At 40.1% G+C, this 25,074-nt stretch overlaps 2 protein-coding genes across 7 annotated transcripts in view; one reads left to right on the top strand and one right to left on the bottom strand.

Moving 5' to 3' along the window:
- Positions 1–15,787, top strand: part of GNAL (G protein subunit alpha L) — a 197,257-nt gene extending 181,470 nt beyond the window's left edge. Inside the window, exons 6-12 of the mRNA XM_068932146.1 lie at positions 1,541–1,595; positions 4,440–4,513; positions 5,416–5,474; positions 5,729–5,849; positions 6,884–7,014; positions 9,330–9,397; positions 14,213–15,787. Coding sequence (XP_068788247.1) covers positions 1,541–1,595; positions 4,440–4,513; positions 5,416–5,474; positions 5,729–5,849; positions 6,884–7,014; positions 9,330–9,397; positions 14,213–14,359 — 655 coding nt within the window. The 3' untranslated portion in view covers positions 14,360–15,787. The remainder of the gene's footprint in view (positions 1–1,540; positions 1,596–4,439; positions 4,514–5,415; positions 5,475–5,728; positions 5,850–6,883; positions 7,015–9,329; positions 9,398–14,212) is intronic.
- Positions 15,788–15,917: 130 nt separating this feature from the next.
- The window catches only part of MPPE1 (metallophosphoesterase 1), a 34,682-nt gene continuing 25,525 nt past the window's right edge, over positions 15,918–25,074 (bottom strand). For all 6 annotated transcript variants that reach the window (XM_068932152.1, XM_068932149.1, XM_068932151.1 and 3 more), the window contains 8 exons: positions 24,743–24,851; positions 24,334–24,437; positions 23,613–23,693; positions 21,612–21,720; positions 20,637–20,708; positions 20,403–20,525; positions 19,443–19,583; positions 15,918–18,012 (listed from right to left, as the gene is read on the bottom strand). In XM_068932152.1, the coding sequence (XP_068788253.1) occupies positions 17,830–18,012; positions 19,443–19,583; positions 20,403–20,525; positions 20,637–20,708; positions 21,612–21,720; positions 23,613–23,693; positions 24,334–24,437; positions 24,743–24,851 (922 nt within the window). In that variant the 3' untranslated portion in view covers positions 15,918–17,829. The remainder of the gene's footprint in view (positions 18,013–19,442; positions 19,584–20,402; positions 20,526–20,636; positions 20,709–21,611; positions 21,721–23,612; positions 23,694–24,333; positions 24,438–24,742; positions 24,852–25,074) is intronic.

The raw sequence follows: 25,074 nt of genomic DNA, 5'->3' as shown, positions 1-25,074 counted from the left end.
AGGTTCTGTTTGAATACAGCTACTTTCTAATGATTACTGTGGTTAAACGTAAAGATGCGCTTTTATATTTTTCTGTAAGTTTATGGTTGCTTTTTGGGGAGGAGAAGGTGTTGGTAAAGATTAATTTTGGGGGGGATCATTCTGGATAATTTTGTAGCGAGATGCCCCATGTGTCGCAGCAACCAGTGATATTTTAAGTGTGGTATTTAGACATCACACCTTGGTAAAAGAAAAAATGTATATTTTAACTGCAGATACTGGATTTTTCCCTCGTTACAACAATAGAGCTTCAAAAAGGAAAAAAGTGGAAATAAATATATATACAGCGTATTTTCCTTGCATTTCAGTTCGCATCCGTGGGAAAGTACTATGAGAATTCCAGACAGGCTTTTAGGGGGGTATTTTTTCAACTGGTCAGTGTGTGTGACCCCTGTGTTAACAGTGAGTCACATTGGAAGTCAAGAGTTCACCATTTTGTCTTCTTTCCCACTGCAGTTGAATAGATTCCACATGTACACCCTTAAATACTAGTAAAAATGGGAAAACTTGCCCGCTGATAAAGAGATCTTGGTATTACTGTAGCAGGATGAATCAGCCAGTGGGGTATTCATTGCCAAATACCAAACAACAGTGCAAAAGGCAAGAAAGCTTCTAAGCCGTACAGGCAGGCCAAGAAAATGAGCCATCTGGGCTCAAACAAAATCTAGGAAATGGGTGAAAGTGAGGGTGGAGAACCTGCCTAATTTAACTATACATGTAAAATTACATTTTTATATCCTTATTGCTGCTGTTCTAACATGTTCTAGTTAAGCTTGAAACGGTTTCTAAAATAATCAGTGAATGTGACCTCCCTTTTCTTCTGCTTCCTTGGCTCTTTTTTGCAGTTTTAAGTCTTTGTTTACCTTATGCATTTCACTCACTCTTGACAGTGTGAAGAGTCAGACTGCTTAACCACCATTTCATGACAGTTTTGTTTTCCAGTTCTTATGCTTTTAGTTGCAGTGTTAAGAGGGCAGCTTTTCAGGACATATTTGTACATATTAATAGGTCTTATATTATATTTGTTTATATCAGTAAGCTACATTATTAAGACCATAACTGACACTAATGTTATGCATTGTGCTAAATAAAGGAAACTCTTTTTCCCATTTTCTTCTTTAAACTCAAAAATACTACTTTTATCTAAAGAACCTCAAACTGTTATAAGACGCATGGATAGCCTCAGGATTTTTTTAGTGGACCTCACAAAATGCTAATATTTCATTGCATTTGAACGGCTTGTGGGTACTGTAAGTGTGCAAGCACTATATTGAAACAAAATCTGGGTAAAATTGGTTTGGCTTGGAAAATACAAACTCAATCAGGGTAGGTTAATCAGTGTAGGCACCTACAATCAATGTAGGTAAATTGTTGGGCTGATGCCTTTACCATTTGACTTCTATTTTACTTTGCAGCTGGAACCTGAACCAGAAACAATAGTGAAAATGATTATACTAGATGGGATCTTATGTATCTAAGTGCGTGTTTATTTTTCTTATAGCTTTTTAGAACGAATCGACAGTGTCAGCATGGATGACTACACACCTACAGATCAGGTTAGTGCAACAAATGGGAGAGGGTCTGAACCACAACAGCCATTTATATGGATTCTTTATGTAATTTGTTTTAGTCCCAGCAGCAGCTGAAATATGGCATACCACATAATTGCAAAATACAGTCTAGCAGTTGAAGTAATGGATATTAAAGAAGAAGAGGCTTTTCAGTGATGCAAGCTTGTCTTTGAATGTCAGTTTATCTAGGTCGGTGATTCCTGCAATGCATCTGTTATTCCTTCTCGCTTTCCATTCCGTATCTCGCAAAGGAAGCAAACACAAAACATAAAAGCATATAGTTTCCAACACCAGCCTTCACTTCATAGGAATAATGTTTCATCTGAGCTGTGGCGTGATGGAGACCAGGAGAGGCTCTCCTGCGTCCGTCCCCCGCAGCAGCACCACAAGCCGGCATGCAGGGATTCAGGAGGGAGCATCCGTGGCAGCACCATGCCTCATGGACGTGTCTATGGACATGTAGACACCTTTTCCTGTCTTCTGTGGGCAGGATAGTTTCTGTTTAAGCCTTATTTACAGGACAGTATACTCTGCTTTCCTTTTCACGCTGGGACATTGCTGGAGCACACACGTTCACAATGTTTGCAAAGACTTTTGGCCACTGATCTACAAAATCTTGATGGTTAGTCACGTGGGTTTTTTTCCAGGTGTCTTGATACTTCTGTTCAGTGCTTTGAGGACAATGCATTTGAGAAAGTTAAAGCTGAAATGGGACAGCCAGGGAGTAAGAAAGGGCTCCAACACAAAGAGTAGCATTGACTGGCGTCCCCGATCTCTTTGGGCAGGTTCTCTCCCTGCCAGACTGAGTCCGAGGTTATTGTTTTTCAGTGCTGGCATCCCACCATTGACTCTACGAGACTGTGGGCCACATTGTGATAGACTACAAATACACAAAGTAGTAAAAGAGAAAACCAGCACTGGATAATTCAGTCTAAATATTCAAGGTATTTAATGGATGAATGCTTTTTAAAAATACAAAAAAAAATACAATTGTCACATCTCATTTTATGAACAGAGACTGAAATTCAGAGAAATAAAGTGACTTGCCAGAGATTACACAGGGAGTCCGTGGAGCGGGACCCATACCTCCAGACTCCCAGGTCTGCCTCAGGTTCACGCCTCTGACCATGAGCCTATCCAATTACTCTGACAGCGCATCCCAGAACAGAAGGCAATATTGTGTTGTGTTATAAGGTGAAACTCATATAGTTCTCCCAAAACAGAATAAATTATTAAAGCCCTCAAGACGTTTTCAAACAAAAGTAGTTGCGCTGAGGTTTACTCCATCTTAGAACTCATGATGTGATCTTAGCATCAAATTTCTCCACTCTGGTGAAGAGAGAAGTCAATGAAGCAAAAACTTATTTTTGGTTCCATTTTTTATGTTAGTGTTTGCCTGTTCGATCTTGTGAAGCCTTTCTCTACCCTGAGCAGTAGTAGTAGTAGGTAGATTTGGCAGTGGCTCCATTATTTATCTGTCCAGAAATTTCTCCTAACATTTCGTTTGAGAAGTCCTATGCTTCCAAAGGCAAGAGGCCTTTGGTTTCAAGCAAGTAGAAAACTATTGGGCTAAAGGAGATTTTCTGGCTTGCTTTTGCGTTTTCATCCCCATTATATTACATCCATTTTTCTTGATGAATTAAACTGCTAAAAATCACTACTTTCCTTTTCTCCCTCCCGTTCTTTGATTTCCCTGGCAGCATCCCAAAATAATAACTAACTCCAGCAACGGAATAATTGGCAACAAGTAACAATAAATGACAGTAAAGTATAAAATAACTGAAATAACAGAACAGGCGGTCTGCGACTGCCAATGCAGCAAAGGTCTGCCAGCTAGCTACCGCAGTACTTCACCTGGGAGGCAGATATTCGGGTCAGGGGAAGAGGCGAGCAGAGCTCCTCTCCTTGGATTCTTGCCTGAGGCTCTCCTGTCTTTTTCCTCCTTCCCTTCCTGCTTTCCCAGCTCCTTGGTGACAAGAAGAGCTAAGCTAGACTGGCTGAGCTGGCAGTCCCCATGGACAGGGGACCACTTGCCGTGGCCCCCCCGCCCCCCATCAGTAAGCCGGCAGCTTTCTCCTCCTGTGGGTTTTGCATCCAATGCCGTAGTAACAGTGCTGAATATTCGCGGTTCAAAGCACTGATGACAGTGCACGGTGAGCTAGTTGCGTTAAGGTATGCAGAATAAATTGATTTTATGTTCTCCTTTTGAAGGTCTAGGAAACTGTAAATTTTATTGTTGTTGTTATTAAAATAATGTAACTGAAGCTGCAAAGTATTGCTAGTTTGAAAAATAGGAAAGAAATACCAGATACAACCTGAACTCTGTTCCCTTGTGCACTGTAATAGAGCTTTAATTACTTAGTCACAAGCTATTATTTTGATAGGATTCCTGTCTCGTTCAGTACAAAAGAGGGCAGAACTCAGGTTGCCTGAGCAACTGTAAATCTAGAGTTTTCTCACATATAAATACTTGACTTTACATCAGGAATAGCATATTTTTCTTAGTTTTATGTAATTTTCAGCATTCGTTGTCCAAGTCACATACATACAAAATTATATGACCCTCAGTAACAGGTTTCAGTGTGTGCTAAGGAGAGTGTATATAGGACATTCCCCTGCTTTCAGACGATGCACAGGCCAAGTTCAGAGATGTCTGTGATGTTCTACCTTGTCAGTATGGACAAATACACGTTTACCAAAAAGTCTAGTTTCACTTTAATTAAACGGAGCATTTAAGACTTTCCATGTAAAACAATAGTCCATGCTTTTAAAAACAAAATTAGGATAGAAAAAGATCTCTCTAATCAGCTTCTATGTTTTCATTTCCAGGACCTATTAAGATGCAGAGTTTTGACATCAGGGATTTTTGAAACAAGATTTCAAGTAGATAAAGTAAATTTCCAGTAAGTCTGTTAGTAATAATTTATGATTCTCATACTAATTTCTAACTATTTAGTTCCGATGTCTGTGCTTGTTTATTGTGGGTATGGTAGGTTCTGGGGTGGGCTTGGGGGGTTCTTGGTGGGGGTTTGGGTTTTTCTTTTTTTAGTGCTCTCTGCTTAGGTCCCAGTATAATTATCTCGTACTTTGTAATAAAAGCTGATAGTAGTCATGTCCATTAGTGCTGCTCTACTGTGGGGTTGTCTGCGGCTGTTTTTACTAACTGGTTCATTGATACAGCACTGTAAACTCATAAAACGGTTCTGGGCATAAGATCTTGCAGAACTCAGGGAGAATCCTGCCATGAGTCAAAATTTGTACAAGGGGACGAAGGGAGTTCAATGTCTTCCTCCTCCTGGAGGGCTGCAGGCTCTGGGTTTTGAAATTTTTCGCTGTGTCCCTGTTGAAGTGCACCCAGTCTGGCTAGCTCTACTCTCACTGGTCCTAAGACAAAAAAGTAGCAACGCGGATGGGGCAAGAATTGCCCCCTGAGTACTTCACCTTACAGATTTGCACTCTCTCCACCACGCTTGAAAATATGCTGAAACCTGGGCTTGTTTATAATACAGTAGATCCAACCGTACATGCAGTCTCTACAGACTGGAAAAGCCACCCCTTTTCCTGGAAAAGAGTGTTTCTCGTTTTGTGAATTCAGTAGTGTTCCCGGGGCAGAGCCGGGCCGGTAGATTTTCGCAGCTCGCTGCCAGGCAGCGCAGCGTCAGAAATTCTCCTTTCCCTTCAGGCAGCATTTTACTGCCGCTGTCCTTGGAGCTGTCAGGTTTTTAAACTGAGCCCTGATGCTGCATGCTTCGTGTGACTTTCCTAGTGCACATAAGTGATATAACATCCCATGGCTTTTTAACAGCATGTTTGATGTAGGTGGCCAGAGAGATGAGAGGAGAAAATGGATACAATGCTTTAACGGTGAGTAAAAATATTCCACGTTTTTATTTTGAACTTATTCTCTGCTGTGTGAGAAGCTTAGTATTCATATTGTTCTATTTATGCTGAGAACATGGTGTGTCACCGATGCAGAAATCCAATATTATGTAAATATTTTTTCCAGGTATTTATGGCAGTTTGGGGGGGGGAATGTGAGTGCTACCCTGTGGAGTGTGTTCTAGGATAATGGAAATGTCCTTTTCTCTCTCCTTTTTTTCTTCTGTTGCACTGTCCAGATGTCACGGCTATAATCTTTGTTGTGGCTTGTAGCAGCTACAACATGGTAATAAGGGAAGACAATAATACAAACAGACTACGGGAATCCCTGGACCTTTTCAAAAGTATCTGGAATAATAGGTAAAACATATCGCTTCATGAGCTTGTTTTTTTTTTTTCCTCAAAACCCATTTCTGTCATCATTTTGTTGTTTGGCCAAGATGAGGACAATCTTCAAATTACATTTTCACCTCCTTCCTCAAAGGCAGCGGCGGCAGCAGCTGCCGGCTTTGCGCTCGGCTCACAGGTTAGCGGTGCCCGCGGTGCCCACGTCGGCAGCTGCTCTCGTTAGACCTGGCTCGGAGAGCGCGCAGCCTCTCCACCTCGTGGGATGGTATTTCAAATCTAATCTAATTGTAGCTGCCGTTAAATTGCCATTCTGTTAAGGTGCATGTACATTATAGATATGGTAACTAAATAACAGTCCAAATACACTCCTAATAGAGAAGAAGTGAAAAGGAGACGCAAAATAAGATAATGAAAAGTTTCCAGAACATAACTTGTCGCTGGGCTGAGAGGTGATTGAAGGCAGAGTACAGGGAAATTTTAAGCAGGAATTCAAAAGGGATATAGTCACAATAATGGCTAGGTATGTTATCTGAGGAAGAAGGCAGATTATGTTCTTTTGATTCATCAGAAAGCATACAGGCCACTCTAAAAGACAATATTTGCGTGGGTGAACTAACAGTGAAGGTAGAGCACTTTGAGAAAAGTTAGCTTTCCAGTCGTCTTCTCTTGTTTCAGCAGAACCAAGCACAGCAGACAGTAATGCTAATTTTTGGACTACTCAGTGCTTCTAGGAAATGTCATCGTTTTCCCATCTTGGTATCAAAAGGATAATTTATAAAACAGTATTTGAAGACAGTTCCCTTCAGCAGTGTCTAATGCAGATTTTTAAAATATATTTACAGATCCCATAAATATATCCACCTGCACAGGTGCAAGATAATTGAAGCACTGATTTAGATCATGGGTTTATTCTGTTGAAGCATGATCCAAATTACTTCACTCTGTCTCCATGAAGGGGTAGCCAGTAAATTTTCTGTTCAAGTGATGTTTTCTTTGATGAGTATGTATGTCAGAGATAACACAAGCATTTGGTTTATTTTTAACAGGTGGTTACGGACCATTTCTATCATTTTGTTCTTGAATAAACAGGACATGCTAGCTGAAAAAGTCTTGGCAGGGAAATCAAAAATTGAAGATTACTTTCCTGAATATGCGCATTATACTGTACCTGAGGATGGTAAGACTTTTCACAACTTTAGGCTCTAACTAGCTGACTTAGTCCTTTTGGTGTTTTTTTTCTTTTGTTTTGTTTTTCTTTTCTCTCTCTCACGCACATTCACAAGCACACGCAATTCCTTAACGTGAACTACTGTTGCATCGATGTGAAAAGAAAAGATAAAGCAACCTGCCCACATGCACGCAAGGGGAGAGTGGAGGATGTCCCTTCCTGGTGACATATTCCCAGGGGCAGACCCTGCCCTTGCTCTCTGCGGTCCCCAGCGCGCTGTGCGAGAGCGGGCAGGGGAGCACCGGCGGGACACGGCGCCCAGCTCACTGCGGCCGCCCGGCCAGCCCTGGCGCGGGAGGGGCGAGAGAGGGCTGCCACGGCCCCGGGGAGTGCGACCCCCTTGCGTGGCACCCGCGGGAACCCCTGGCGCCTGCCTGGCTCAGCTCCTGGGCACCGCCGACCTGGGGAAAAAGAGGATATAGGAAGCCACGCAGCTGCCTCTCCCCGATGGACTCTTCTGCCTGGCCTTCCCCTAGTGCTGAATTTCACTAGGGATTTGGACCTAGACTTGTTTGGGGGGGGGCAAAGCAAAGGGGTTACTTTCAACCGTTCTGTATTCTCAGACGCTTAATGGCAGATATGTAAATTTGAGCATTTGCAAATACTAATGGGAAGCAGCTTTGGACAGGAGACCAGCAGGAGAAGTTTAATGGAGGAAAAACACATTAATAAATACAAGAGGAAAAGTAAGAGACTAGCATGTGTTTGTTTTCATGTTGTTTCAGAAGGTACAATGATTCCTACACTGCGATAGCATATTGCATTAGTAAACTCAGGTATTATAGCTGTTTTATACCAGGCAGAGTTAGGTCCGGAGAGATCATTGCTTGCCCAGTATCTCAGTTCTGTCTAGCAAAAGGAGTAAAACCTGTATTTTCTGACCGCTAGGCTCCCTGTCTAGCGAATGACATTGTCCCTGGCATGGAGATTTTAGAGATCTGTCAGAAAGGGCTTTTGTTCTTCTCTTACCATCAGTAACAATGTAGGTTATGGAAGTGAAGGTGTAATAAACTATTTGAGCGTTCATTCAGTTCTGGGATTTCAAGAGAGTGTTACTAAATTTCTAGTGGAGAGGATAAATGAGTTTTCCTTTCTTGAAGTCTGACTTAGGCCAGCACAAATTTGTTAATGCTAACAGCTTTCAGAAGAAATCTTCTACCACTATCACTCCCTCTCCCAAACATGAACCCATATATACAGAAAGCTTGGGTAAATTTACCTCATTTTTCATAGTAAGCAAGTTGTCGGGCTGCAGTTGCTTGTTGTGTTTCTCAATGGGATTTCACACCAGATAGCCAGAATGAGCCAGAACGTCCACGCATGAAGCAGCTCTCTACTTCTAATCTGTAGTTGTTCATTTATCATTTAATTTCAGCTGACGTTATTTGAGGACAGCAGGACTGAACTCTAAGGTGCCGCTGGTTGTGCTGCTACTCTATGTTTACTCTTACTGCTCTAGAAGAGAACAGAATATGTATTTCCCTGTTCTGATTAATTCTGTCCATAAGCATCTAGTCTGATATTTTAGATAGGCAGAGATCGCACTGAAGAGAAAAGAAGAGGTTGTCTCTTCACTTTATTGTTTCATTTGTGCACTTAATAAATATAGTTGTTACGGGGGCGAGATAGAGGTAGCTTTCATCAACTGATGCAGTATTAAGTGACCAGTGAGTCTCCAGTTCAACAACAATTTAATCCAAGAACCCTTGGATGTAGCCTCGGAAGTGGCAATATGTTTAAGCAGTCTGCTGACTTGGGGCCTGGAAGAACAGTGTAGATACTGAAAGGTTATCATTTTTTTCAAGTGTAATCCTAACTAACCGTTTTTAAACCCAAATTCCTGCAAACAGAAGTTTTACTCAAGAGATGCTGTTCTCCTGAGCAACCTGAACAGCTCAGCTGCTTTTTCTAGTCATATTTTCTCACAAAAGTTGAACCCTAACTCCCACTTATTTTTTATCTATGCGAACAAATTACGGATGTGAGTAGGCTTCTTTCTGGTGTGACCAATGACATTGCTGCAACAATTTCAGCTATTTTCGACTCCCGAAAAGATGTTAAATGCTTACATGTTTATTTCAAATTTTACAATACTCTTTCTTTTTAGAATTGCCTGTTGTGAATCTACTGTGGATATTTAATATTTTAAAGGACTATTCCCTGTATTGAAGGACAACTCCCTACTAAGCAAATCTTTTATTAAGTAAAATAGATTATTGTGGTTTTTTTCATGTTTCTGATGTAATTTATTTTTAATTGAACAGCAACACCGGATGCAGGAGAAGACCCCAAAGTCACAAGAGCCAAGTTCTTCATCCGGGATGAGTTTTTAGTGAGTAATTTTGATCTTATTTATGATTTTATCATAGGAAATACTGCCATACGGCATAGTTAATTCAGGGAAAATTGACGGGATTTTGCAGAAATCGAGGAGGAGAAGAGAACGTCTGGCAGTTCCCTGCTTCTTTTCAACTGCCCATATCACAGAACCTTTTCCAGTGGTTATATGTCTTTATGCCCATTTTGTATAAAGTCATCCGACCTGCAAAGTATCACAAAGCAAGCAAGTGCTAGAGCTAGAAATGGTCTTCTGGTCGTGTGCTTGACTCCTAGTACACTGTGGACGCAGACGGCTTTCCCCCTGTGCACAGGGAGGTGATGATGTGGGCCATTTCCATTTGTAGTTAATGAGACTTTCTGTGGTTGTCATTGCTTGTGATAGGCACCACACTACTACTACTACTACTACTACTACTACTACTACTACTACTACTGGCTATTGTCTTGAATGTTTAATTTGCATGTCAGTCCACTCCATGTCCAAGCAGATAGACTTCTCTTTTTATCCAGCTGTCCTCCAGGGGCTGTAGCTGATCAGCTGGCGAGAGGGAATGAACAAAAAAAAGCAGATTTTATCCTTAAATAAGGTTTTGGATGACTCTGTAGTACCAGTTAGGAGGTGTGTCTCACCCTGGTATTGCTGTGGCGCTACTGAGGAGTCAATAAGAAAGCTTGCTTGTTTGGTCATACTTGTGGCTGGAAGTGAAGGAGTGTTACCTGCATATCACAGATACAAACAATTATCAGTCACGCAATCACAACCTAGCACAGCTGTCAGAAACAGGGGTCTTAATCCGAAATAACTTAGTGACTTTAGTCATATCGAGTCATTCCAACAGTGCGAAGCAGTAGCAGAGATCAGAACTAAAGCTTAGCACTTCAAATCCTGCCCTACTTACAGAAGACATGAGGGGGTGTTCAAAAGAACAAATTTAATCATTAGAATTAAGAATTTTAAAGTCATTATGCCTTTAAAAGTGTTGTTAGGATTTACAGCTGTTGATGCAACAACAAAGAAAGAAGCAATTAATAATATTCACAGTTTGGGAGTTTTTGTTCACCACCTTAACCTTCTGGATTATGAGGAGAACCATTAGATTGCACTACATTAAAGTAGGAGTTATAAGAAAGAACGCTTCAAACCACGTCTCTTGTGCAGTAGCGCTGAATTGCTGCGAAGGAGATGATCCTGACTGTGTCCAGTTTAGAAAGAGGGGCTGTAAGAAAGCAGTTTACTGGGAAATTAGGGTGAAACACCCCAGCTTTTTATATTTTCATAAATTCTGTCAGGGACGAGAGCCTTACTTGTCATGACTCACTCACGTTATATGAAGAGGCCACCTACGAAGTGGGCAGGGAGGGATGGGGGGGGATGTGCCTTGCAGCCACGCAAAAGGCACCCTTAGGGCTGCCGAGTGTCCTTTGCAGGCGCCAAGGCGGCGAGCATTGGCCATGGGAGGCGCATGGGGCTGCGCCTCGGAGGGGTCTGATGTCCTTAGCAAAGTGGAAGGAAGAAGTGGTGTTTATTTTCTGCCTATGGCTGCCTTGGCTCTGATATATACTTTTCTTTTTATTTATGACTTTTTCCTTGTCCTGCTCCGTTAGTTTTCAGGGGTGATTCAGGGAAAATGTTTTTATTCTTTTACGATCTTTATTACGATTTTTATCACAGCAGCCAGTCAACCACAGCAGCGTACCAGCTGCTGTTACGTAAGGCATGGCTACCTGTGAAATCAGGGCTCTTTCACCACCAGCGCACCGTGTCTCTTAGAGCTCTCCTTCAGCTAACCCTGACTGCAGACACTGCTATTCTCGTGGGCCAGCCAAATATAAAGCAAATAAATCTAAACTCACTTCCCATGTATGTTGCTATAAAGTAGTATTTAAGTATTAGGAAGACGAAATACATCGGTTCCTAGTTTCAGAATTAGACGTGGCCTTCTGCTGGCTTCAGCAGAAGGTCTGGTTACTTAGTACTATGAAATCTAGGCCTTTAATTTTTTAATTATGAAAGCACTGGCCAAGACCTGGCGGGAAATACCCTTTGCTCGTCTCATCCATCCATGGCTAACAGTCCATCTCTACACCTGCAGCAGTGTTGATCTTTCTGTGGCAGCTCACACCACATGTCCAGGCTAGTGATGACGCCTCCCTCTTCCAGAAAACCTATTTTGTAGGAAATTCTTCCTTCTTAGCCTTGTGCCTTTGGCACAGACACATCCTTTCTCCTCTCAATCTCTTTATAAATACAGTATTCATGCACTCATTGTTTAGCATACTCCTTATCCTGATCTTGATGTTTTGTATACAGGATTCTTCAGCTGCTCATGTTTTGTTTTAATACATCTCTGGTATATAGATAATTCCTATTAAAACTGTGGCATGGTACCTCTGGTTCATTCCGGTTCTTAAAAAATCTGAAACTTGGAAGTTGAAGGAGCTGTTGTGTGAATACAGAGACTGAGATTCCTCAAATAGTACATTTAGCCCCTTTCTGAAAACTCCTTATCATCCTTACCCCGGAGTACAGCGACTCCAGTATTAAATATTCCCTCTTGTGTTCCAGGAAAGTAAGTGTTTTTGGGTTTTTTGCTGCCCCAGAGGATATTTTTCCCCTGTGAATTGATGCTAAGAAGTAAAATACTACTGTAGAGAATGAGTTTTGAGTGGCGGGGGGGGGGGGGGGGTGGAGGGGAGGGGTGTGGAAATACTGAATATGTCCTAAAACATGAGAGCTACAGAGCTGCCAAGGGACAAAAAAGACTAACAGTGTGAAAATACATCCTTTGACACACTTTTTATATATAACCAACTCTCTGCAGAGCATCACGGCCAGCTGACTGGCGTATGCTTGGCTGGGAACGAGAGTGTGGCTGTGCGTGATAAACACAAGCGCACAGTTAGTGAAAGAGCAGTTACTTTACTGGAACACTAAAAAGCGCAACAGGAGTTGGGTGGCAGACTAGTCTGTAAATTGGGGGGGGCGGGGGGGACAGTATTTTTTTTTCCCCAAAGGGAGAAAGAAAGGTTTTTAGTAACTGGTCTCTCCTTGCTGCTTTGGAGTGGCATTGTACCATTTTCAGTTAGAAAAGATGTGCATAAAAAAATTGTAAAGCAGCTATTGTAGCAAAAATAGAAACAGTATTGGACTTTTTAGTGTTTCTATATTAGTGTCGTTGTTAATTTTCATGCACGTGATGGTCTTCTCGGCCCTTAGTTTCCTAAGGGTCTAACTTCCCCCAAACCCCAAAAGACTAGGATCTCCCCAAGCGTTTCTGGGAGACTAGGAAGCCTGTATCCTGCATGTGGACACATGTAATCTATGTTTTAATAGTTCCAGAATGTTGCCACCATTGCAGTAACTCATAAAATATATTTTTATTCACTCTTTATTATTACCATTTAGTGTATTTGATGCAAATACGGTCTGAACAACTTACTCATGAATTGAATAGGTTTATTAAATTATTGTTTTTCATTAGGGTACTTCTTGAACTAGATATTCAGTGCAGCTTAGTAAGACGATCATTATTAGTATATATTTGGAAGCTCCCTATTTAGGGTTTAATATCTGATGTAGCTTAAGCTACCTGCAGAAATCTGCAAGTTTTTTTGATGTAATTATGTAAATCATTGCTTCTGAAAGTTTATAGTTTTGCATATCTTTAGCTTGGCAAGGTATTTAAAAGGTCAATCCCACATGTAAAATAAATAACTGTATTAAAAATACATATCCATTATATGTTTATCCATTATAATTCATAATAAAATTCAGAAAAGATTTCTCAAAAATGATTAGCCCCAAAACTGACTTTCATCTTTCATAAATTTTCATATATGTTCTTGAAGACTGATGATCTAGAGTAGATATGTATTAATCAAGCAGTCCTAAAGCAGTCTAGACCAAAATTGGGATGTTAACATTGTGTTTGAAGATCCTGGGAAATCCTAATGAGCTGGTTTAAGTAAGTTGCTCAGGAGCTTAAGTTAGGAACCTCAAAAGTTGTGCAGTAGTCTTGCAAAAATTAAATTCGGAATGGCCAGCTGTTTACTGCAGGTGGACACGTTTCGTTATTCTGCGGGAAGCCAGCCGCTGTCTTTGCCATTCCACCATGGTCTGGTCTCAGTAACGGGCTCAGGCCTTCGTTTGCCTCTAGGTAAAGGGGACATCTAGGGCCTTTTGTTGGAAGGTGCATTAAATTGCTGCTTTCTGCCACTAGTGTCTTCAGTAGTAGCATGTTTCCTTTCAAAGGTTTTTGCTGCTTACGTAAAAACCAATGCTCATAGATTTGCCACATGATGGCACCAAAAAAGAAGAGAAAATAATTCCTGGGACCAGTGCATGGCAGAGCACATACTGGCTGTCAGCAGGACAAATTAGCCGTATAGTGATGTACAAACAGTAATAGCATAAGTGGCTCTTAAACGGTGCTAACATACTGACCCTGTAATATTATACGTAACTTCTATTTACTTTGTTCCAAATCTGTGATTTATGCTGGACACGACCAAAATCCTTTTTTCTCTCTCTCCCCCTTTCTGTGTGTGTGTGTGTGTGTGTGTGTGTGTGTGTGTGTGTGTGTGTGTGTGTGTGTGTGGGAGGTGGAGTTTGGCTGCTTCCAATATGAATAAAAAATAATTTATTTTTATTTATATATAAAAAAATCACAGCTGTAGTATTAGCGTGTTCTCTCACACACGCACACACGCACACACATGATTTCCCACTTTTTTGGCACTTCATAAGCCCATAGGTGAACCTCCTTGAGGAACACCTCCTTACCGTCTTGTCTTCCTGTTTCCACAGAGGATAAGCACGGCGAGCGGAGACGGCAGACATTATTGCTACCCACACTTTACATGTGCAGTGGACACAGAAAATATCCGTAGGGTGTTCAACGACTGTCGAGACATCATTCAGCGAATGCATCTTCGCCAGTACGAACTCTTGTGAGGGAGATCACCGTGGAACCTGTGGTTTTAAATTCTTTGCTCCTTACTCTTTCTCTTGATACTACTACCCCACACAGGGTGGAAGAATATACTATAGAAATGTCAGTCTCTTCACTTTGTTTACTTTAATTATTTAACCTTAAAGCTGATTTGAAGCAAGTTTGGGTTCTTTTCCTTCATGCTTTTTGGGACTATTTTTGTGCTTTATTTTGACATGCCACTTCTTCGTCATTCCACTAAGCCCTTTGGCTACCTCTATTCCCTTAGGTTTGTTTTTTAATTGAACATAACCTGCTAAATTTTTTCCAGCAGGTTAACAGTTCAAACTGGTATGTCAGCTGGATGACACTGAAGTCATTCCTATCCTTCTGTGTGGGTTTCCTTTTTAACATGACATTGAAGAGTACTTGATGGGTGAAAAAGATTAATGCACTTTGTATCAGGTTATTAAATACTGTTGAGGAAGTAGACACACAATGTAGCAGCACCACAATATTTATTACTCTGTCACGGTTTTTAGCATTTCTGAGTTGCAGGTCAACTGATAAAGTGACCTCCTCTTTTAAGCCGTTACTGGCACAGGAAATAGAGTAGATAATGAGAGGAATAGCGAAGACAAAGCAATTTTTCTGGGGTTTTGGAGCTAAGTGTCTCTGCACACCTCAGGCATTTGAATTACAGCTACTTTTCAGCCTGTTGCATCGAGGCAGAAAATTTACCACCCTCACTTATGTTATTTGTGCTGTCCACAAATGATCCTTTTAGTTCAGATCATTCTTGGACAACAGTCCTCTCCCTATATATATTTTTTTGTTTTACTGCTGGTTTATTATATTGTACAGACTGTAAAATGTAATATTATTTTGTACAACTTTATTGAAGAAAAATACTTGTAGAAGATCTTTGTGCCTTGATTATGGCTGTACCTGTAAAATGAGCTAAGATGTAAGTATGTTTTTGATTGCGCTGTACAGCTTGATGTCAACCTTACCTGCAGCAGTGACTGAAGGTAAGAACTTTATCTGTAGAGTTTAGGGGTTTTTTTCTGGTTTATATAAAAATGCTCTTTAGTATAAAAATTATAAATTATGCAAATTAACCACTTACCTTTCCAAGTAAGGTATTACAGTCACCGGATGTTGCAGCAAACATGCCTTTCTCTTTTGAAGTCTCAGCTTTAAAACATTGGAATCCATTCAAGTGTCCAAATTGCAACCTGGTGTTGTTTTAATGGGAACCAAGGATCTTTTTTTCTTTATATTTAGAAAAATATGTTTCGTAATTCTTTGGTCATTCATAGAACTTCACAATTGCACAGACCGATTGTGAATGTGTAAAGCACCATTATATAGAGCTTTTCAATCTTTGTACCAACAGCAGCTTTCATTGTGCAAGTAAATAGCAAGAACGAAGAAAAAAAAAAAAAAAAGGTGTATAAACCCTTCTGTCTGGCCTAAGAGAATTACAAGATGACATTTTTATTTCTCTTTTAATAAAGAGACACATTAGAAATTTGTTTTATTTTAAATATTGTAGAATCAAAATGTGTGAATATTTCTCAAACTTGAATAATTTATGCAAACGACATTCTCAAAACAAGTTGTGGTACAGTACAATATATAAAAAGCAAGAATTGCTGTAGCAATAAGGCATGTCCTTTTTAGTAACTATAACACTGCTTTATATTTTATACATAGGTGGTTTATGTCTGTGACTATATACTTTTCCTGTGTCCAAGATAACCTGTACAAATGTCTAAAATTACAGTTGCAATAACAGAAACCTAGAGAAGTGTTAGACTACATTACTTTCTAGAATGTTTTACCACACTTTGGAACATCTCCACACTTCATTTTAAATTTAGGGAGAGATTGAGATCTAACACATTCCCAACAATGCCATATAAATCAGTGGGTTTGATTAACTTTTTACTGTAAGCATTGTTGTTATTTATAAACCCCGATCAGTCATCTTTTAAATTCAGACTACAGACAAATTCAATACTTGTTTCTACGTGATGATAAATAATCTCATTTTAGATACTGTAATACGACCATTTCCTTTTCTCAGAAATGTGTGTATTTTGATATTTCTATTTTCAATTTAGTCAGTCATCAGATATTTCCCAGAAAGTGAAAGGCTGGGTGGAATAAGCTAGTAATAAATGAAATTCCCAAATGCAAAGATTCTCTCACTTCCCATGCCAAGAAAAGTAAACACTCCTCCTCCCCCCAAAATGAATCATGAAATAAAGGATTTTCTTTAAAAACAGCCCCCTAACCCAGGAGTTAAGGTTAGAGCCCCCAGCCTCTGCAGGAACGTCGGAAGGAAATTTGTCCTGGGTGTGGAATTGTCCCTCCGTTCTTTCTTGGGCAGGTGGGGAGAAGAGGTAGGTTTGTTGCAGCTTCCCTTAGACTTAGCAAGCAAAGACACTGAGCTCAGACCTTCATGTTTTTGTTGCTGCCACCCAGTTGAAGCCCCGTGGCCCAGCTCTGCGGTGCGTTGCATCACTGCTGGCAGTCTCCACCCTCCTCACCAAAACGCTAGTGCAGTTCAAAAAAATGCCTCTACAATAAAGTTAACAAAACTTGGCAGCCCTGCAGGATTCCAAAATAACGCGCCTTCCTATCCCTTCGCTGTAGGCCGAGGGCCAAGGCATAGGATGATGTTACTGCAGCTGTATTTGACCTTCCTTCTTGCAGAAGATCGGCGACTGGAGGGCCCCTCACCACACAGATCTCTGGGATGCAATAGGGCCCTCTTTTTTTAAGCTCATCATAGCACATCTTTTTAAAAATAGCTGCTTGAGGTGTCACCCTAATTTTTTTTTTAAGCAGGTTTCAAGTGTGTTTCAGCAAACTGGATCGGCGAGGCTTCTTCCTGTTGTTGTTTGGTAGACCATAACTGTAGATTGTACTCAACTTTAACAACTGAATATGTTAGGAACTGGAAGATTTCTTGTCCCACACTACAGTCCCTTACATATGACATTCTAAAAAGGTTAAGAAAATCTGCATCTCGTAGTGCTGATGCATCTAGCTTCTGCCTGACCCTAACAAACAGAAATATGACATTAGAAGGGCCATGCAGCAATAAAATGGAGAAACGTTTCCAGTTTGCAAGACTGAGCCTCCACCAGGGTAAGACACTAGCGCAGATAAGTGATGAGGCTATAGGATTTACATACTGTACAGTTAAACTTTTAATATTCATATTTGATACAAAAATTATAGCAGGAAAAGGACTCATTTGATTGTAGAATACAGTATTTTTGTACAGCATGAAACATTCATTTCAGTTATTTATCCTGTAGTAGTCATATCAGCTGTATAGGACTTCTATGGTATGTGTAAATGCAACCTGCCTTCAGACTAGCAATCAAATTAGGTCATTTGCTGGCATGAATATAGTCTGATGTTTGACTGTTCTCAGCTTTGGTATTTCAGTGACTGAATGCAGATGTCTGGCTCTTCATACTGCTTTACGCTTACTGATTAAACGCTGAGCAAAATAAAACGGTGGAGTGAGAAGCTGAAAATGAGCTAGTGTCAGGATTACAAACAGAGCACCTGCTGCACAGTATATAGTAAAGACTCTGCTCTCGTACGGAAGGAAGCATTTTCGGAGGGAGAAGTCAGTTGGTGTTATGCTACCCTGGAAAAGAAATGAGACTGTCACTTTGCTGTTACAGTGGTTCTAAATCAGAAGTAACACCATGGCTGTCAGATCTCTGATCTCTAAATTTGGTATTGGGTGGCAAGGGTTGGGGCCAGTTTCCTAGTACCAGTGCCTTCTCCAGGGGGCTGGCGAGTCAGTCCATACCTTGTGGTGCTGGACACTAACTGGAATATTCACCAGGCTAACATTAGCCCAGAGGCCAATCTTCCCTCTGTTCAATCTAGAGTCAATAGAGAGCTGGGCTCCTCATCTGATCTGCCTTCAAGAGAAGCCTAACTTTAGCTGCTGTAAATCAACCTGGAAGGAACCTTGCTAGGCTAAAGTTCGGTTTTGTGAATGTGCCCCTTCCTCCTCTCCAAGCCCTCCCTCCTACCCAACCCATGCTGCAAAAACTGCGTTGGCTAATGCAAATTATTAACGTGAGGTGAAACAGTAACATTAGAGACCTTAATTTGGTTTTGGTTTGAATTTGCAATTCAAATTAAAGTTTACAAAAGACTGAGGCTGATTTAAAATGGTAGTGAAGACAACGCAACTGTAATTAGCCAACCTGTTTTGCAGTGAAGATGCACTGTCTGGCGTGTGCAGAGAGCATACATATGTAGTTTGAAGGCAGCTACTCTCAGGAATATGGAATAAGCAGAACTACTTTTAACTAGAAATATTAACAGTTGCATAAAACGAATTTAAAAGTTTGGGGTTACCTGTGTAATAAACAGCCTATACCCAACAGCAGTAAAATAAAGATTTTCACCCCGAGTCACAGATTACTCTGTAAACAGGACTGTAGGTTTTGCTTCTTACTCCAAGTTTTTAAGAGTTCTGTTTTATTTTTGAACTGAGGAACTAATTGATTTACCTCTAAGGATATACAGAGCACTGGAACTACCTGTGAGAGCATAACCAACACACTGCATAAAATGTGAATTGGAAATGAGGAGGCAGACTATTGGCATGTGACAAACGTTTTCACTGTGTGAAGTGGTTAATGCACAAGCTTGAAAACCATGATCACCATGCAAAAGTTGAGGTGGATACGGTCTTGTTTTCATCGTTGGTAAATCAACCGAGCAAAATTAGTCTTTCTACTGTTCAGTGCACAATACTGATTATTTTTACAAGTCAATAGTTTACAGTGCACCCTCTTTATAAGCAAATGTTAGATGCTTGTACCCATATACTAATTAGATCTTTAACAGCATTACTTTGTACCACACAGAACATGTGGCTCCCACAGATGTACTTTATAAAGTGGATGCAGTGTACTGAGTGGGTTGGGTGGGTAGGCAATTTTTTTATTTTTATTTTTTGTTTTTACAGGTAGAATCAGTTTTAAAATATAGCTGACTGCCATGTTGATTTATTTATGAAAGTTATCTGACAAAAATAAAAAAATTAAAACTTACCATGATGAAATTAGGATTGTTTCTATTCCTCCAACTGAATGATGGGACACTGATTTCTGGAATTTTCCCTGCATGCAGCACTTCACAGGCACTATGTGTATGCCCACTGAGAATCAAACGGGGATGGAACCACCATATCAGCTAGAACACAAAATGGCAAAGCCAGAAGTTAAGTCATAACTAAAAATAAATTCAGCTTAACATCAAATTTTTTCTTCTGACAGAATAAAAAATGGAAGGGAGTGCTAATATTCTTACAGAGTGTTTTGTATAAACTACTGTTTTCCAGTAAAACACTTGTTGCTGTTGTAATATTAATCACACCCATCTGGCCCTCATCCCAAATACTGGATTTTTTTTTGGCCATACAGATCAGAACAACAAAGCTAATGCCATGCTGTTGGCATCACAAATAGAAAATTTTTGTTTTTAATAAAGCAATGCTGTTTCTTGTCAAAGGGGGAATTTTGTACAGCCAATCTTGAGTGAACACATTTCTGCAGAAGAAAACAAATACTGCCCATTAGATTCACTGTGAATATTTCAACTTCACATTTTGTTGTAGTAATTGATTCAGCAAAAGCAATACTTTTAGTGTTGGAGAACAGTGACTTTCTACTAGGTTTGTCCAAATATACACGTTATATAAAATACAAAATGCTAAATTAGAGTTAATGGCACTGCAGCAGACTTAAAAGCACCTCGACTTACCACCTGTACACATGCAGCAGAATCAAGGCCATGGTCACAGTGATCCTTAGGGGAGCAGCTTTAACAAGCAGCCTCTCAAAGGTCTCATTAAAGCAGGAGCAGCTGTGGTCAGCTTGTCTCAGCGAGCATTTGTCCTTTCCAGTAGTTTTTTCTATATTCTGTATTTTTTCAATATTCTACACATATCTACACACACACACCCGCACGCACATGCATGCAAAGATACTAAGCTTGCTCATTTAATCAAACCTTTTGTGATGCCTCTTGAGATAGCACATCATACTTTTCTTTAAATGGGATGTTCTTCTCCTCTGGAGCAGCAGCATCTTCTCCACTGCATTCAGCATCACTTTTTCGATAGAGAGGGTAATGCTGGGAGAAATTCACAGCAAGGACCAGTTGTTAACAATCCAGCCTTTGCAGAAAGTTAATAAATACACCAGAAATATGTCAACATCTTGCCTCACCCCATCTCCAACACACCTGTAAAAGGATTGGTTCTGAAGCTGGAAGCTTTTCCACATCACTGCACCTTTTGTTGGAATGATTCAGTTTCTGTGAATAAAATCAATCCATACAAATTATCTTCACCTACGTTTACAGGAGGGGTGGGGAAGGGAATTAAAGTGTAACTGGGGTGAGGGTTCATTTGTTTCTGAGAAAAAGCAGTATCAGCACAGAATACAGTGTTTAAATATTGTCCATTGTATAAGCTCTTTTAAGCTCCTCTGCCAAGGATGAAAGGGGGATGCTGCATATATGGTTGCACTCCTTCTGAATGCAGAAAGCAATAGCAGAATTTCACTGCACAAACAACGAAAAACATATTTAGGGCAGCCTGAGAGAGAGCGAGCAGTTTCAGTCTGGCAATTGTTCCACTGGGAGATGGTTTCCTGATTGACTGCCTACTCAGTAAATCATGCTGCCTACCTTGGTTTCAGTCTGCCTATGAAAAAAGTAACAGAGACGAAACATAAGAGGCAATTGGATTTGATGAGAAAAAAAAATAAGATTATAACCTTTTTAAGTTCTCAAGACAAAGCTCTAGTAAAATCAGAAAATTACAGGAATAGGCTAGTTTGAAGGCTATAGAGGAGAACAATTGCGTTAATATAAATGCAGGGCTCTTTACACATCTCATGTCAAAGGGAAAGGGTTACAGAACTTTTCCTGCCATTCCTTGGAACGGAAGAAACAGCACTCTGTGTAAGATTAGTTGGTAGCGCTAACAAGGCAGTTAACACCCTTACCACAACATAACACAGTGAACAGTGAAGTAAAAATGATAAAGGAAAAATGAAGAGGAAGACGGTTTTGCTAACAAGTTATGATATGAATTGGAAGCAGGTTTTTTTCAGATATGAATCTTAGTTGTACCCGGACTGTTGCCGCAGTACCAACAATTCCATTGCAGCAGCCGAGCTGCTGGCTATAATCAGATCTTAAATAAACTCTTACCTGCTGGGAGCAATTGAGTTTGTGAGAAAGCGCCACAAGCTCTGCCTCTGAAGTACGGCAGATAGCACAGCCGTCACCCTCCATAGCTACGCTGTTCACTATGACAAAGCTGGGAAATACAGGGCAGTGAGTGAAGAGAAAGGAAGTGAGGAGGGCAGAGAAGCATTTGGTATTCATGCACAAAAGTGAGATAAACCTTATTTTATAAAATGCAAGTATTCAGAAGTTGGATGCAACTCAGCAAAACAGCAGAATGTAGCAGCCTCCCAAATCACATGCTATAAATCCTCTCTTGAGTATCCATATTGAAGGTTATCATTTCTCTGCCTCATAGGTTGTTTTATAATTTGTTGTTACTTAGGTGGCACAATATACCGTATGCCAAAAATGTTATGTTTACACTTCAAGATTCTTTTTAAGGTTGTAGTGGGTACTTAAATTGTATTCTAGTGGACTGCTAGAAACCCACTCATCTGAATTCTGAGGGAAAGGGGAAGTTGCTTCTCCCTAAACACACGTTTTAGACACCAGAGGAAATCCAGTTTCTTTTGAACAACTGAAGAGCAAAATAGCACTTGGCCATCTGCCCTGAACGTACTTTGTTTCACACCTAGTGGTCTCTCATAAGGAAAATGGGATTTTATTTCTAAAAGAAAAAGTTTTCCCAGTATATTTCAAACTATGACCTTCTGCCACCAGATTTATTCCTGTTGTAGTCACTCATTCAGGACTCAATGAATAGATATATTCCTAGCTCAATTCAATATACAGACATAAATGAGCTGAATGTCTCCATTTAAATTACTGGTTAAAAGCAAAATAAGTTTAAATTCTCTTTTATCAAATTAAGCTGCTTTTAGACCACTGATTTGTTATAGAATAGTTTATCCAGTAACATTTCATTAATAGCGTAGCTCATTTTAGTTAGTGAATATGGTTCTATACCTAACACCCATCACTGGATGCAAGAATTCTGCTGTGCTGTTTTATCAAAGGTGAAACAGAGATTTCCCTGATAAGTATTTCTAAAAACGGCTGAAGTACATATGTAGGGGACCACACATCTGCATGGTAAACAATAGTATTACACTGACCATCTGTGAAGCTCATAGATCTCCCTAAAAAACATCAATTTAGACCCATTTAGAATGTTTTAAAGGTTTGTTTAATTAAGGGAATCAGCTTTTGAATCTTACTTCTGCATAAAACATTATAAACTAATGGCATACATGCCAAACTACAGACTCGCAACGTATCTGAGGCAAATAAGTAAGTCAATAAATAAACAGAAAACAAAAGGCCCTTCTGCAGATCCACTGTTGCTCTCCCTCATCAGTCTCCTACATAGTAGGTGAAAATAACAAAAGGACACACAGCAGACAAGTACAGAAACAGCAACACCTCTGCTGGGCTACCACCAATGAACAGACATGCAGCTATGAGAACAAGCTCCGTAACAAGATCTCCAATGAGCCAGATCGAGCTTGTGTATTATTACCCCACCTTGTGGCAAAACTTTGGACAACCCACAGCTATCTTGCCACATTCCTGAAACAAGAATTAAGTTCTGCAGCCTACAGAAGTTATTAAAATTAATGAAACTCTAACATGTAAGCACAGAAGGGTTTTGTTTGTGTTTCCTTCCTGAATCCCATTTTTCTTTTACGTTTACAGCCACGGGTCATTACCAACTGCAAGGAAGTAAAAACACAAACCAGAGAAGCTGATTCCAACTCCACAGTACTTTTCCATTTAAAAGAATTACAAATTATCTTGCCTAAAGTAACACTCTGTATCAAGATATGAGTTTGTACACTGTTTCCTTTAACATATCACAAAATAGATACAAAGCAAAAACAACTTTAAGAGGCTTTAAGCTAAGAATTCCCATACTATTTCATTAGAAACACCCCTTGCAAATCTCGTCTTTCATCACTCAGGTCTCCTAGATCAGTAACCACTACTCTGAACATTGAAAAATATATATATATTTATACTCACTTTATTCCTTTTCGAGTTATTAGCTTTCCTGAAGTAAAGTTGAAAACCTTTTCAAATCGCTTTACCTTGTAAGTGGTCATTCTGTGTGATAGAACAAAAATACAACTGAGGTAAAAAACTGGCATTATAAATAATCTGAAACAGTTTTACATTTTAAGACCATTCACACAGCTTACCGCTCCATTATCCAGACCACATATTCAAGATTATATTTGCCAAACTCACAGGGATGCTCTGCCACTCCTAGTGTATTCTGTCCTAATCATAAGCGCAAGCACAACCATCCTACAGGAGAGCGAGGGCGCTTACACTTGTCCATGCTGAGATAACAGGCCAAAGGGAATACCTTAGTCTAAGCACTTTTCAGCCACTGAAGCCCAACAGAAGCAAAAGCAGCCTCAAGACTTCTCTGCCAGTGCAGAATGAACAGCTCTGAACAACTTCACCACATGCTCAGACCAGCACAAAATGAGTCTGAAAACAGATCTACAGCGTACTCCTGTAGTGTCCACAGAGCAATACACTTTAAGATCTCGCTCCAAATTACAATCCCTTCCAACTTATGGAAGGGTTTTGATCATGGTTATGATCATGGTTATGATCACAAATATTCTGTATAAACTCACAGAAAGTCACTCAGACACACAAAAAGTTACTGTATGTATGCATGCTGACACGTCACTGCTGACACTTGCCTATTCCTTTCACTGACAAGACTTACTCATAATGAAATCCAATGTCGTGATTTCCGACGATAACCACTAACTCAGTAGAAACGGGATGTCTAAACATTTTCCGAAATCTCCTGACATCATCTGCCCATGCCTGCAAGAAAACAGAGAAATTAATACTGTTCCACAATACTGTTAAGGGAACCGTAAGTATGCAGTACACAAGCACACACTCAGCGAGATGTTCACATTTTATACGCTTGGTATTAGGGGGAAAAGTGCTAAGGTACTACCAAAAATGAGGGAAAATCACGTCATTTCAACATCCTGGTAACTTCTATCAGTAAGACAATCATAGTAATACTACGTAAGTCTTGCATACCTAGTCTGCCTTCCTCTGCCGTCCGTTTCCTTCAAGAAATCCTCTTTTTTGAAATAAAATAGCTGTGTATGTCATACCTGAGGTGAGCTCCATTTTCCTTCATCAAAGACATCTCCCAGAATAAAAACAATATCTGGCTGCAGTAACCACAAAGCAGTTTGGAAAGATCTCTCCATTTGCCATTCCCTAAGGGGAAAACATACAGCCAGTCATCATTGCCTGACTTCTGCATCCTCGATGAAATCCAATTTGAATACTTAGAAAGGAGTTTAAAATGCAGCAGGTGCTTCTAAACTCACCACAGTACAATTAGGACCAACTCACACAAGAAGAAAAACCAGTTTGTTTATCTTTATTCATTTCAAATCTGTTACACAGCAATTGATCAGAACAATGACTTATTGCACGG

This window comes from Struthio camelus, chromosome 2 (assembly GCF_040807025.1).
Source record: "Struthio camelus isolate bStrCam1 chromosome 2, bStrCam1.hap1, whole genome shotgun sequence".
In the NCBI taxonomy this organism is placed as follows: domain Eukaryota; kingdom Metazoa; phylum Chordata; class Aves; order Struthioniformes; family Struthionidae; genus Struthio; species Struthio camelus.
The sequence above is the reverse complement of the archived record's forward strand: the minus strand, read 5'-3'. Positions and strand labels throughout refer to the sequence as shown.